Source organism: Zootoca vivipara, chromosome 16, assembly GCF_963506605.1.
Source record: "Zootoca vivipara chromosome 16, rZooViv1.1, whole genome shotgun sequence".
NCBI lineage: Eukaryota > Metazoa > Chordata > Lepidosauria > Squamata > Lacertidae > Zootoca > Zootoca vivipara.
The window spans coordinates 8,572,880-8,587,323 of NC_083291.1; the positions used below are offsets into that span (position 1 = coordinate 8,572,880).

At 43.4% G+C, this 14,444-nt stretch overlaps 1 protein-coding gene across 4 annotated transcripts in view; it reads right to left on the reverse strand.

Moving 5' to 3' along the window:
• The window catches only part of PTPRD (protein tyrosine phosphatase receptor type D), a 376,490-nt gene that overhangs the window by 24,349 nt on the left and 337,697 nt on the right, over window positions 1-14,444 (reverse strand). For all 4 annotated transcript variants that reach the window (XM_035140530.2, XM_060268732.1, XM_035140525.2 and 1 more), the window contains one exon: window positions 189-474. In XM_035140530.2, the coding sequence (XP_034996421.2) occupies window positions 189-474 (286 nt within the window). The remainder of the gene's footprint in view (window positions 1-188; window positions 475-14,444) is intronic.

Consider the following 14,444-nt stretch of genomic DNA (forward strand, 5'->3'; position numbering starts at 1 on the left):
TTACAAAGGTATATTCCGCATACCCCCTAGCAGAACGACTAGAATTTAGACTGTTGCTAATCTTCATAGGGGAAATCTACCAAACCACATGAACCCATTTGGAATCAAGTCTAATTTCCCCCACCCCACCCCAATAAAACAGTTTCCACTGTAAAACCGCACGGGGAAACCCCCATTATACAAAGTACCTTAAATTCCAGTTCCATCCCTGTGACATTCTCTCCTGCTTCTATCTGTGTCAGCTTCTGAATATATGCATACAGGTTCCTGGCCGGCACTTCGGTATTTCCACACGTCACTGCTTCAAGCAGTGCATCGTGGATAAAGATGTATTGGTCCTCCGTCTGAACCATATAATTCCTCTGGGCTCTCATTAGTGTTACGTGGCCATAAATATCTACAGTCTTTTCATGCTTTATTCTCTCTAGCATGGCATCTATTACAATGAAACAGCCGGTCCTGCCAACTCCAGCACTAGGGGGAAGGAAAAACAAAACACAAGATACGTGTAAGCGATAGAAACATTACAGTATGACATTTCTTGACATACTGTCATGGCAACATACATCATGCATTGCAATGGATCCTGCTTTCCAGTGCGTTTTTCAGTAAAAACAAAAAAGGGAAAGGAAAAAGCAAGGGGCTCATAACTTGATACAAGTGGGTATAAAAATTGTGCTGTGGGTGTAAAAATTGACCACCATGAGCAGTTTTTCTTCTTCCCCACATTACAAAAAAAGCACTACTGCTTCCTAACATACATGCTGGTTCTGTTAATTTTCAGGGTATTTTTTGATAACCAGGTCCCCTCCTCAAGATAGCTCAGTCTCGTGAGAGTCGTTTCCCTGTGGTGAGATCTGGGTTGGAAAGTTCCATGAAATTCACCCCATTCAAGCATGCAGTAGCTCATGGGACTACTGTTGAATCATGTCACAAAGAAGCAGCTCCCAACACTATGGAAGTACTATGGGGGAAAGCCCTTTGCTTGCAAGTGACAGTGAGTCATAGAATCACGGAACTGTAGAATTGGAAGGATGTAGAAAACTGTAGAATTTTTCCAGGATGAAGAGGAACCAACAGTAAGCACTCTTTGCATTTGGTCAGTCAAGCAGCTACAAATACGCCTAACAGTAATCTCACCCAGCCCACATTTTACCAGCTTCTCTGCAAGAATACCATGGCAGACTTTGTCAAATGCCATACTGAGATCAAGTTACACTATGTCCACAGCATTTCCCTTGTAACACTGTCAGAGAGAGAGAGAGAGAGAGAGAGAGAGAGAGAGAGAGAGAGAGAGAGAGAGAGAGATTTGCCTGGCATGACTTGTTTTCCAGAAACTCATGCTGGATCTTAGTCAGCGGCAGAGCTTCATGCTCCACCACCGGGGGCGGAGAGTAGGTGCGGTGCCCCCAGGGATGTGGTGCGCGTTCTGGGGGTGGGTCGGGGTGCACGTTTTGGCGGCGGGGCACATTGTGCGCAGGGGCGGGGCATGCGTTTTGGGGGCAGGGCGCGCCGTGTGCAGGGGCACGTCACGCATTTTGGGGCGGGACGTGCGTTTTGGGGGCGGGACGGGCAGCCGCGATGGTGCCCCTGGGATCGCGCCGCTTGGGAAGCACTGCCCCCACCGCCCCTACCTTCCTACGCGCCTGGTCTTAGTAATCACTGAATCTTTTTCTAAGTGCTTAAAGACCAACTGTTTAGCTAACTTGTTTGAGGACCTTTCCTGGTATTGATGTCAAGCTGACCGGTTGGTAGTTACCTAGGACTTCTCCCCCACCCTTTGAAGATGGAGACAACCTCCACAGGGACCTCCTGTGTTCTCCAAGAATTCTCAAAGATTATAGACAGAGCCTTTGATATCCATAAACTCCTTTAGTACCCTCCAGTGAAGCTCATCAAGCCCTGGAGATTTGAATTCATTTAAAGTAGCTAGGTATTCCTTTACCACCCTTTCCCCTATATTGGGCTGCAGCTCCCGCCTTTTATCATTTATTCTTTTAACACCAGATTGGGCACTGCTGTCCTTTCAGGTGAAGACAGAGGCAAAGTGGGTGTTGAGTAGTCACCCAATAGCATTTCTCCATCTTCTCCTATTTGCTTCTTCTTCTTCTTGCTTTAAACATAGTTGAAAAAAACTTTTTAAAAATTATTTTCTGAGCTGTAGCCCACCTGACATTCACCCTGCAACTGTGCGCAGGGGCGGGCGTGGGGGGCGGGCGTGCCGCACGCAGGGGTGGGACGTGCACTACCTGTGTACGGTATACTATTCCTTTGTGATTTCCACTGTCTTCCATTTCTTATACTTAAATCTCAGCTCCTCTGTAAGCTCTCTAAACATTTGTGCCTTCAATATTTCACCTTTAAGGAACTCCCATCCACATTGGACTCCATTCTCTTTGAGTATTTCTGACCATGCGATTTCACGCAGTAGTTCCTTGAGCTTTTTGAAATTGGCCTTCTTAAAGTGTAGAGTGCATGTCTGACTACACTCAGGTTTCCCTTGCCTTTGTATCAAGAAACCTAAGAGGACATGATCACTTCCTCCCAAGGGTCTCAATACTTCTTGGTTGATCAGTTTCTCCCTGTCGGTGAGGACCAAGTCCCCTTGTTGTTTCTTCCAGCTTCTGCGAAATGAAATTGTCAGCGAGGCAATGGAGGAGTTTGCTGGACCTTTCATTCTTGGCAGAGTTTGAATTCCAACAGATATTGTGCTAGTTGAAGTCTCCCATGACTACTTTATCTCTCCTTTTTGAGTGTTGTTATTGTTGTTTTAATAATCTTTATTGGTTTAAAATACAGATCATTTACAGCGGAAACAAAGAAGGAAAGGAAAGGAAAGTAAAAATGAAGAAAAGAAAGAAAAAAACTGTATACAAAAAGAAACTGCATCTTCTCAAATAACAATTAAATAAAAATTATGGATATAAAACTTCCAACCGTTCTCATTATACTGTTTATACTGTCATTGTTTTCTCACACAGATTTATGTTATATCATATTATTTTCATATAATCCAAAAAGATACCTATTACATTTTTTTACTTACAGGTATCATTCAAATTCTGCTAGTATGGTATTATTTGTACAATATAGTCTTAATATTCCTTAAATATTCTCCATTCTCCATATATTTTCTGATTTGAAACTCCTCTAACTCTTCCCATCAGTTTTGCTACCGTAGTTGCAAGTACTCTATCATAAGTGTCTCCCACTCTGTTATCATGCTTGCTTCGGCAGCACATATACTAAAATTGGGTCCTTTTTGAGTGTTTGGTAATCTGCTGTAGCAAGGGATCATCCAAGTCTTCAGCCTGGCTTGTGGGGTTTATACATAGCTGCCAAGTTATCCCTTTTTTACAGGGATTTTCCCTTATGCTGAATAGGCTTCCTCGCGAGAAAAGGGGAAACTTGGCAGCTATGGTTTATAGCAGATACTCACAGTAAGGTCTCCTACATTTTTTACCCGTGTACTCTCAATCTGCCTTTTATGTTGTGGATTTCTTCACAAGTGTACACATCCTTTACATATAATACAACTCGTCCCCTTCCCTTCCTGTTTGGTCGACTCCTTCTTAACAGATCATACCCCTCCATTTCTACATTCCAGTCAGGAGTCTCATCCTACTAGGTTTCAGTAGTGTCTATTAGGTCCTATTTGCTACCCTATATTAAGAGCTCAGATTGGTCTTGCTTGTTTCCCATACTCTGTGCATGAGTACAGAGACAACTGAAACCATGAGTCATTCCCTTCAGCTGCTTCCTTCTTGCAGTTTCCTGCCCTTTAGCAGGTTTCTGGAGCACCACCTCAGTTTCCTGTGCCTCAGTGAAGCTATTATCCGCAGGAACATTGTTTCCATCCCACTAAGGATTTAGTTTTACACTAATTGGTTATCACCGAGTGTATTTTCCACCTTACCACACATTGCGGGTTTTACTCCAATTAACCAAATAAAACCTAAAGAGATTGAAATATTTGATTCACACTACTGCTGTTGTCCGACACTGCAACAATTGCTTCCTGAGCTCAGGGCATGTATTTGGTGCCCTGAGCACTGGGCATTTTTGAATCTTTCATGAGATTCAGTTCCATGAAAATCTTGGCAAGGGGTGAAAATACAGTCATACCTCAGGTTATGGCCGCTTCAGGTTGCGTGTTTTCGGGTTGCGCACCGCACCAAACCCGGAAGTCCTGGAATGGGTTACTTTCGGGTTTCAGCGCTCGTGCATGTGCAGAAACACTAAATCACACTTTGCACATGCGCAGAAGCGCCGAATCGCAACCCGCACATGCACAGATGCAGTGTTGCGGGTTGTGAATGCAGTGGGTTGCGAACGTGCCTCCCGCATGGATCACGTTTGCAACCCAAGTCAGTGGTGTCGCTAGCCTTCTGGCTGCCTGGGGCGACAAACCTGTAGGCACCCCGCCGGGGGGCAGGGCGTCCATCGCACTACGGAGCAGGTTGCCAGGGGCGGTGCTCCAGCGCCCGGATCTGAGGATCCTGATGCTAGAGCGGCACCGCCGGCAACCCGCTCCGTAGCTCGCTGACGCCCCTCGTCGCTCCGTCTGAGCAGGAAGAAGCACAAAGCGAGCTATGGAGTGGGTTGCTGGTGCCGCCGCTCTAGCATAGGGATCCTCGGATCCGGGGGCTGGAGCACCGCTGCTGGCAACCCGCTCTGTAGTGCGCTTTGTGCTTCTTCCTGCTCAGGCAGAGCAGCGAGGGGCGTCAGTGGAGACGCCCCTCGATGCTCCATCTCCACCTGAGTAGGAAGAAGCACAAAGCGCGCTATGGATAGGCTTGCCGCCCGCTTTGTGCTTCTTCCTACTCAGGCGGAGGCGGAGCGGCGAGGGGCTTCAGTGGCTGCCGCTGCTCTCTGGCCTGCCCCTTGCCTCTGCCCCACCAGGAAGAAGTGAGGGACGAGGCCAGCAACACCAGGGCCTCTGCGATGGTGGTCGCGCCGCTGCCATGGTAGCGGCAGCTATCGGTCAAGGTGGAGAGGGGTCGCCACGCTGCCCCCCACAGAGTAGAGCCTGGGGCACCCCACCCCCTATTGCGATGCCCCTGACCCAAGTGTCCACTGTATGTGTTTAAGAGACTGGGAAAAGTGCAGAGTAAAGGGCTTTCTTTCATTCTCTGAAAGGATGCTACATAGACACAACATCACCAGGCGAAAAGCTGACACCAGGATCACATGATCCATGATACTCCCAGGGGTTCTCCAATCACCTTTGTTGCTGACTTCCCTACAACATGCTTGAGGCTGAAATCCATGACTCAGGAATGTGGCTTTATTACAATTTTCTTCAAAAGTGGCCAATTTAAATCCCACAATTAAGGTGTGTTTTATTAAAAGAGGAAAAGCGTCTTTTGTATCTGTGATAATAACATCCCTTAAACCCACTAAACCTGCAAAGACAAAAATATCTGATGCCCCTTTTGTTAACGAATTTCAAAAAGAAAGATTTTTTCTTCTAACTCTATACAACAAAGCTCACTGACATTTAAGTTCAATCAAGAGTGATCAGTCCGCAGTATTGCTTTGTTAACTAAATTAGATAAAGGAATTAATTTGTCTTTTATTTGTATGTGAAATTGGTACGTATACATTTTTGTCAGAACCACCAAGGTCAACCAAGCAACCCACATTTCTCTTATCTAGCTCATTATTCTAGGATTCTATTATTAAATGCTTGTTTTGATTCCCCCCCCCCCAACCATCACTGTTGTGGTGTGCATGACTTAAACTGAAGGATTAGAATTTTTAAAGAGTAGGAAAGTCTCTTTGATCTTGCAGAGCTGAGCTTGGTGGCATGGTGATAATAACTGATGTGCATTTTGCTTCCCTCCCTAACTCATTTCTATAGCGCTGAGTCCCAAACACAGCATGAACAGTACAGCTGATAAGGAATCTCTGGGTTATCTAAGCCTTTCCTTGTCTGAGTTGCCAAGCACTGTTCCTTCAAAAGGAACAAACTAAGCCCTAAGCAGTTAAGTTTGTTACGTTTAGCCGGAAAATCTTAGAGCAAAAGAGGGGGCAGGGGGAGATCTGCCTTACGAAATGCCAAACTCTATGTAACGGGTAGCCTATGTACGGCCCTCCAAATGTTCAGGCACTCCAACTCCCATCGGCTCCATCCAGCATGGTGAATGGTCAAGGATAATGGGAGGTGTAGTCCAAATTGGGTACCAATGCTCTGTGGTTTAATTTTTTACAAAAAAACATGCTGATCACAATTTTCAAGAGCTGTCAGAATGTGTTTTGCATGTGCACAAGCAGTTATAATCTTTTAGTAAAATATAAAAAATTACTTATGCTATGGATGTTTTGGTCTTATCTCATATTTGAAAGCATGTAACATTATGCATGTATTAGTGTGTGTGTGTGCACATTGTTTTTTGCTTATGTATTGGCCTATAGCAAGGGTGGGGAACCTCCGGTTTGCAGGCCAGTTTGGACTGCAAGGCTGCTTTTTCAGCACCATGTCCACTAGTTGATCAGCTGACATAATTCTGATGGGTGGGTTATGTCAGCTGATAGGCAGGGGGAATAAGTCCTGCTAAATTTGGCAGGATTGAATGCAAACCCCTTCCTGATACATGAAAGGGATTCGCATTCAACTCCTTGCTAAAACGAAGGGAGGACTTCATTTTAGCAGGGGGTTCCATGCAAACCCCTTGTAATCTGGAAGGGATCTGCATTGAAACCCCTGTAAAATCAAATATTTTCTCTCTCCCCATTTTAGTGAGGTGCTTTGAAGTCCCAGCATTAGGACTTTGATGCACAAAAACACCTGATATTGGGAAACTGCAAGCCTGATAAGTTTCTGATCCACAGATCCAAAAAGATTCCCTACCCTTGTTGGACAGTGCTCTTGAAGCTACCAACATGAGTCTGACCAAACTGCAGGAGGCAGTGGAAGACAGGAGTGCCTGGCGTGCTCATGGGGTCACGAAGAGTCGGACATGACTAAATGACTAAACAACAACAACAACAACCCTTGTTCTATAGAATAGGAATGAAAAGTTCATTTGATCAGCTTTCTTGGAAGTATGTAGAGCTTCACAGGACTCTTCATTCTGTCTGGTGAAGAGTTCCATGATGCTCAAAAGTTTGCATGCCTCTAACCTACAAGTTTTGCGTTACTTTTGGAAATTAATCAGGCAACTTGAAGGAAAAAAGTTTTGATGCATATTGTTTGGATCCAAGCCTGTTCTCAGGGTGGGGGCTTAGGTCATGAATGTTAGCAGCACGTCTACTCAGAAGTAAGTTCCACTGTGTTCAATATAGCAAAGCCCCACAGATGTGAATATACCATTGCAGCTGCGGCCAAACAGTTATTCTACTTCTTGTAACAACTTCATTTCATTCACTTTACTCCATAAGACTGCTCCCAAACTCTAACAGTGTGTGTGTGTGTGTGTGTGTGTGTGTGTGGAATCTTTTTATTTCAGTTAGCAAAAGAAATTGCAGTGTTTACAAGCCAAAAGACTATGCAATCCATTAAACAAGCATGCCTACTAGGAAATTGTTATTGCTTCAGTGCTATCATTCATCCAGTTCCAACATTTGTTTTCAATATCTGCAAACACAACTGAGTCAGTCCTGTGAGTTGAAATATGCTTAATGTCCCATGATGTGATACAGCTACAGTATGCAGAAAAGGGAAATTAAGAGGCATTCGGGGGGCCATTCCATACTGAAGGCATTGTGTGGTTGTGCTGGGAGACTGGCTTTTCTGATTAATTTGTTGCTATTACAGTGCTGACCCTTAACTGATATTTCAGTGATCTGGCAAGGGAAGCCATTGTAATTACGAGATTTCACAGGCCATTTATTTGGAAGAACAAAGATATTAAAATATGGGCCAAAAATCATTCAGGACATATTTGACATATATCAGGGGATAATCCGATTGAATATTGCGGCTTTGGAATATATAGAGACTGCCGTTTTTTGAGGTTTGAGTACATAAAGCAACTGTGATAAAAACAGAACGAAACAAACAAACAAACAAACAAAAAAAGCGCTGATGGAAAGGTACAGAGTTTATGGAGAAGTTATATGGTAAATTAAACGACAGTGCCAAAAACAAAAACAGAGCAATTTTGCTAGGAAGATTGTTGTAATCAGAAAACAAAGTGCACCATTTTTACACAAAAGCAGAGTACTCACAGTAGCTCCTGTGCTCTACACACCGAAAGTATTCAAGTTTTATAGGGATATTCATTCAAATTAAGTAACAATGCTACTGTGACGATAACCTGCACCATAAGCTACCCGGAACTTATTGAAGGGGGGTGGGGGAATACAAGCAGGGCTTTTTTTTCAGCCAGAACTCACTGGAACTCAATTCCGGCACCTCTCAGGTGGGCGCCATTGCCATTCTAAGAGAACAAAGGAGGAGCTCATGGTGAGTTCCGGCACCTCTTTTTCTAGAAAAATAGCACTGCATACAAGTATTTATGTTCATATTTAGTATACTTATATCCAGTGCTTTTCTTAAGAATGAAGCTCTGTGGGTGCTAGTACAGTGCCTCGGCCCAGTCTATCTGAAGGAGCATCTCCACCCCCATCATTCAGCCCAGACACTGAGGTCCAGCTCCAAGGACCTTCCGGTGGTTCCCTCACTGTGAGAAGTGAGGCTACAGGGAACCAGGCAGAGGGCCTTCTCGGTGGTGGCACCCGCCCTGTGGAATACTCTCCCATCAGATGTCAAGGAAATACAGTGGTACCTCGGTTTATGAACACAATTGGTTCCGGAAGTCTGTTCATAAACTGAAGCGTTCATAAACTGAAGCGAACTTTTCCATTGAAAGTAATGCAAAGTGGATTAATCCGTTCCAGACGGGTCCGCGAAGTACTTAAACTGAAGCGTTCATAAACTGAAACATGGGTGTAATTGGTTCCGGAAGTCTGTTCATAAACTGAAGCGTTCATAAACTGAAGCAAACTTTCCCATTAAAAGTAATGGAAAGTGAATTAATCCGTTCCAGATGGGTCCACGGCGTTCATAAACCGAAAATTCATAAACCGAGGTGTTCATAAACCGAGGTTCCACTGTATACAACTATCTGACTTTTAGAAGACATCTGAAGGCAACCCTATTTAGGGAAGTTTTTAATGTTTGATGTTTTATCGTGTTTTTAATATTCTGTTGGGAGCTGCCCAGAGTGGCTGGGGAAATCCAGCCAGATGGGCAGGATATAAATTATTATCATTATCATCATCATTATTATTAAACTCAAAGTGGCATACATGAGATTCCTAGGTGGTCTTCTGTCCAGACACTGGGGAAACCCAGCCAGATGGGCGGGGTATAAAAATAAATTATTATTATTATTATTAATTATTATTATTATTATTATTATTATTCGCTTCGGCAAGGTAGTTGCATCATGTGCCCTCAGACCAAAGTAACAGGAACGACACATAGATTGGGAGTTTGATGGTGGAGGGAAGGACTGGTCGACTGCTGGTGACAGCGTTATGGGTGACACAGATTCTTAGCATTAAAAAAAAGGAGCTGTCAAGTGGAGCTGCTACCTTATTGCCCAATGCTATTTTGTTATTCCACTGAATAAGGAAGCTTAATGGCTAAAAAAAATTCTCCTGGTGATTACTCAGAGGACTGCTTTTTGATTCACATCAGTGAAATCAATGGGCTTAAGTGTGATTAACTTATATTGGCCGTTAGGTACAACAGTTATTCAGATCTGTGTTATACTGCTTAGAGAGTTGTCCATGCTTTTCAGGTGGGAATACAGTGTACAATTAAAGCAATTGCAGATAACAATATGCATACAATTGGCAACAGTGGTTTGAATATGCATTTTGCAATATGCAAGGCCAGCATGCAGGAAGGCAGAAATATCCGGGGAACCAAAGGGGGTAGGCTCTGCGCATCTCAGTGTTTTGCTTGATCCAGGCACACAACATGTACCTTTGGATAACACAGGCATATCTTAGGTTGGTACAAACACTTTAATGTGCTGAATTGGATCAAATGAATTTCTAATCTTTCCAAACTTGGGGGAGGAAGATTGTAAAAATATAATGTCATATAAGTCACATGTGTCTACTGCTTCAGAATCAACATGTTACATCAGAAACACTTTCAATAGGACATGGTAAATTTCTGTTTCATGGATTTCATTCCTCAAGCTGACAATCGGCTGATTGTTGGCACTGAGGAAGCCCCGTGTATAGTGGTACCCAAGCCAACAAACAGTAAGAAGTTGAAGAATAAAGCAGCAAGAACAGGGCAAGGTAGATGCATGTCACATGACAGGGAAAGCTTCTGTACTGTAGGGCAAGTTGTGTAATGCAACAATAGCTGTTTTGTTCAAATCAGTGGGAATAATGTAAGTATCTGTTGCAGAGTGCTGTGTACTTTACAGCACTTATCTCTTTCCTCCGCACAATACCTGCAGGAAGGTAAGATAATGCTTACAAGGTAATTTTATATTAGACAAATCAGTGGGAACTAATTGTACCTAATACAAGAAGCAAGTACTATACACAGCAGGCTTAATCACAGTCATTTAAGGTTACGAGATTTCCAATGCGGGGGAAAAAATAACTGTCCATAATAATCACGTACAGGAGATGTGAATGTGGAGTTGAATTAGATTATACTACTTATTGCCTTCCATCTCTGTGGTTCCATTCATGGAGAGATTGAGGCCCAATTTACTGATCAAAGTAAAAAGGTAAAGGACCCCTGGACAGTTAATTCCAGTCAAAGGCGACTATGGGGTTGTGGCGCTCAACTCGCTTTCAGGCCGGCGTTTGTCCACAGACAGCTTTCTGGGTCATGTGGCTAGCAGGACTAAACTAAATGCCATTTACCTTCCTGCCAGAGTGGTACCTATTTATCTACTTGCACTTTGATGTGCTTTCGAACTGCTAGGTTGGCAGGAGCTGGGACAGAGCAATGGGAGCTCACTCCGTCAAGGGGATTCAAACCGCCGACCTTGGGCAAGCCCAAGAGGCTCAGTGGTTTAGACCAGTGTTTCCCAACCTTGTGCCTCCAGCTGTTTTCGGACTACAATTCCCATCATTCCTGACCACTGGTCTTGCTAGCTAGGGATGATGGGAGTTGTAGTCCCAAAACATCTGGAGGCACAAGGTTGGGAAACGCTGGTTTAGACCACTGATTATACATCTAGTGAACTGTCTCTCCATGCATTTATGTTGCTTGTATGATGATCAAAAGGTTTGGGATCAAAAGGTATGATGACTCTTGGGCAACTTTTCATTTCGAGGCACTTCTCAAGTGTGGTTCTAATCAGCCTGAACCACATGGGTATCTATTAGGTCCTAGTGGCAGTCACGTTACCAAGGCGGCATGTAAAGTGGGCTTAAGCACCCATCTTAAGAAAGGCTGTGGAAATCTCTCTTGGCTTCAGGGAGAGCAGAAATAAATGAATGAGCGATTAATCCTCAAGAAACAAAGTCCTCTATCCTTCCTAGAATATTTTTTAAGACCAAGGCAATTTGTGATATCAACAGATGGCATATTACCGCATAAGCCACGAGGCACATTTTGTGATGTCTGAGTGACAAATTCCCACTGCTACAGCTCTTATTGCTGGGCTGAAATGCCTCTCTTCTGCCTTGCTGTGTTTACTTCCAACTGGGCTATAGGGGAGGAAGAGGCACAGATCCCCATGTATTTCTTGACAAAAGATGCCCTTTACAAAATATGAGGATTTTTCTCTTGAGAGTCAAGGCACCCAGCAGACAGATTGCTATACCTGACTCAGACTTGACTTCAAATTTCTCCTCAGCTGCTAATTTCATGGGTTAGCCTTGTGAGCTTCTGAGCCCCACCGATTTACTCTGTAGTTCTGCTTTAATTCTCCAAAAGAAAAAGAAAAAGCTACCATACACTGAATGTGCGATATAAAATTGCAAGGAAATAGTTGTAAGGATCAATGAATAAAACTGTATTTATATGGAAAAGATGATAATTTGTAGGGATCCTAAATCTACATTTCAGCTCTAATCAACAAAGGGACTAGGCATCAGAGAGGCACAATCTTCATAGCTGCCAAGTTTTCCCCTTTCTCGCGAGGAAGCCTATTCAGCATAAGGGAAAATCCCTTTAAAAAAGGGATAACTTGGCAGCTATGACAATCTTCTCTAAGTAAGTGATTATCATTAGAAGCTATTTAGAGGGTTAAAACGGGAGCAGAAAGAGACATTATTCTAATTTAGAAGCCAATGATGATGCATAGCTAATTAGAACATTGTGAAATTAAAAGTGGAGATTATTACCCTAGGAAACAACAAACCTCAATAGCACAGATATTTGTCATAAATGAACACTGCTTTATAATATCATTTAACCTGTGTGTATGCATGCATGTGTAGCAATTAAACAAGCTCAAACTCAATGGCGGGATTTGAATCAGGTGTTTTGAGGGGAAAGGCCATTATGCTCATTTGCCGCCAGTAGCAGTAAAGTTCTTCTAGATGAAATATTAATTGCCTCTGGTCTATTTTTGGGGGAATCCTGCAACGTGCTTAAGTTTTTACTCTGCTAACTATATGTTGGAATCTGCTCTGGATCCATATGGAGTAGAACAGGCATCCCCAAACTTCGGCCCTCCAGATGTTTTGGACTACAATTCCCATCATGCCTGACCACTGGTCCTGTTAGCTAGGGATCATGGGAGTTGTAGGCCAAAACATCTGGAGGGCTGCAGTTTGGGGATGCCTGGAGTAGAATTTCATGACACTGTATTCTACCAAACTGGACAATTGATCCAACTAGCTCAGTTCATTTATTCATTCTACTTACCAGATTATTAAGGCAGCTGCTGTCTACTCTGATCGACACCCATCCCACCGCCTCCTATCTTGTACCTGGAAATGCTAGTGCCCGAAGCTGGGCCATTGTATATGCAAGGCATATTGCTTTATTTCCAAACTGTGGCTTCTATATCCATATCATTTCACCTTTTCAACAAACCGTAATTTTGAGATATGCTGCTGTTAGAAGGGCCAAAACATACATTAAAGGAACATTGGAAACAGAATCAGGAGGGTTGTGCTCTGAATTACAACATGTGAAATGGTAATACAACCAAAATGCCACATGTAAACCAACACTGCAACTCAATCTTCTGCTGAAAGGAACAATTGAGGACAGGGGGAAATCAAGTTAACCATGATTACTCATTTTGAGGGGTGGTATTTTAGTAATGGAACACTGGTTGGAAGGACTCCGTGCAAAGATAACAGGACTATTTTTGCGGCTACATTTTCGTTTTGGAAGCACAGAAAAATGCTTTTTTGACAAAGGAAGGCTTTCATGCTGACTACTTTAGATCAAAATACAGGCTGGTTCAAGTGGAGCCAAAGAGGTTAAGCAGCCAAAATTGATGCTATGCATTCTGTGTCTGAGGCTATTCGAGAATTCACTGTAGGTACAGCTGGGAAATCTCACGAATACCCTTGTCCAGATCTCAGCTATTAGGGTTATAAAAATATTTTCACATTTCCTGCAGATGGCTAGATTCTTTTCTTTGCTCGTAATTTTAATTCAGAATTCATTACAGACAGCTGTTGGCTCTGATAGAAACTAATTGCTCTTTTACCAGACTCAGCTGTGAGCAGTCAGGCTTCCTTTCCCTTATAGAGTATATATAAACACAGGCAGGAAAAAATTAACTAAATACATGTGGATAAAATGACTCATTGAGAATACTGATCAAATAATGTTTCAAACCACAGCGCAGGTCAAAGAAAATTACAAGACTCACAGGACACGATAAATACCAGGAAATAAGGACTAATAGTGATAAGTTATAGAGTGGCATTTCTATTTCAAGAAATACACGCAAGACTGTATTTTTGTAAGTGGTCAGTTTAACAAACTGAAGCATCATCAATCCACCAGGAACATATTCAGCAGAAAGGTATTTGCATAGGAAGACTGTGCCTGCTAGCAGGATCCTTGCACCTAATCCATTCTTTTCTGGGAAAATAGATAGCAGATGTGCAGAGGATCCAAATGCTAATGACTACAGAGTGTCTCCGCGAAATGCAAGGAAGCTGCCGTCATGCACTGGAAAAGCTCAAGGTTAGCCACTTTTGTTGGGGAACACCGGTACTGTGCTTCAACAATTGAAGCACAGCCTGCCAAGCAAGCACCTCTGCAGTACACTTCCTTACTTGAAAGGACGCTTCAAACCACAGCACAGTTCAAAGAAACAGGAGATATGCAGCGGAACAAGCAGAAGCTGCAAATGGTCCTTGCCTGTAGCTCCCTCCAATGGGTAGGAAAGTAAAGGTAAAAAGGTAAAAGGCCCCTGGACGCTTAAGTCCCGTCAAAGGCGACTATGGGGTCGCGATGCTCATCTCGCTTTCAGGCCAGGGGAGCCGGCGTCTGTCCACAGACAGCTTGCTGGGTCATGTGGCCAGCATGATTAAACTGC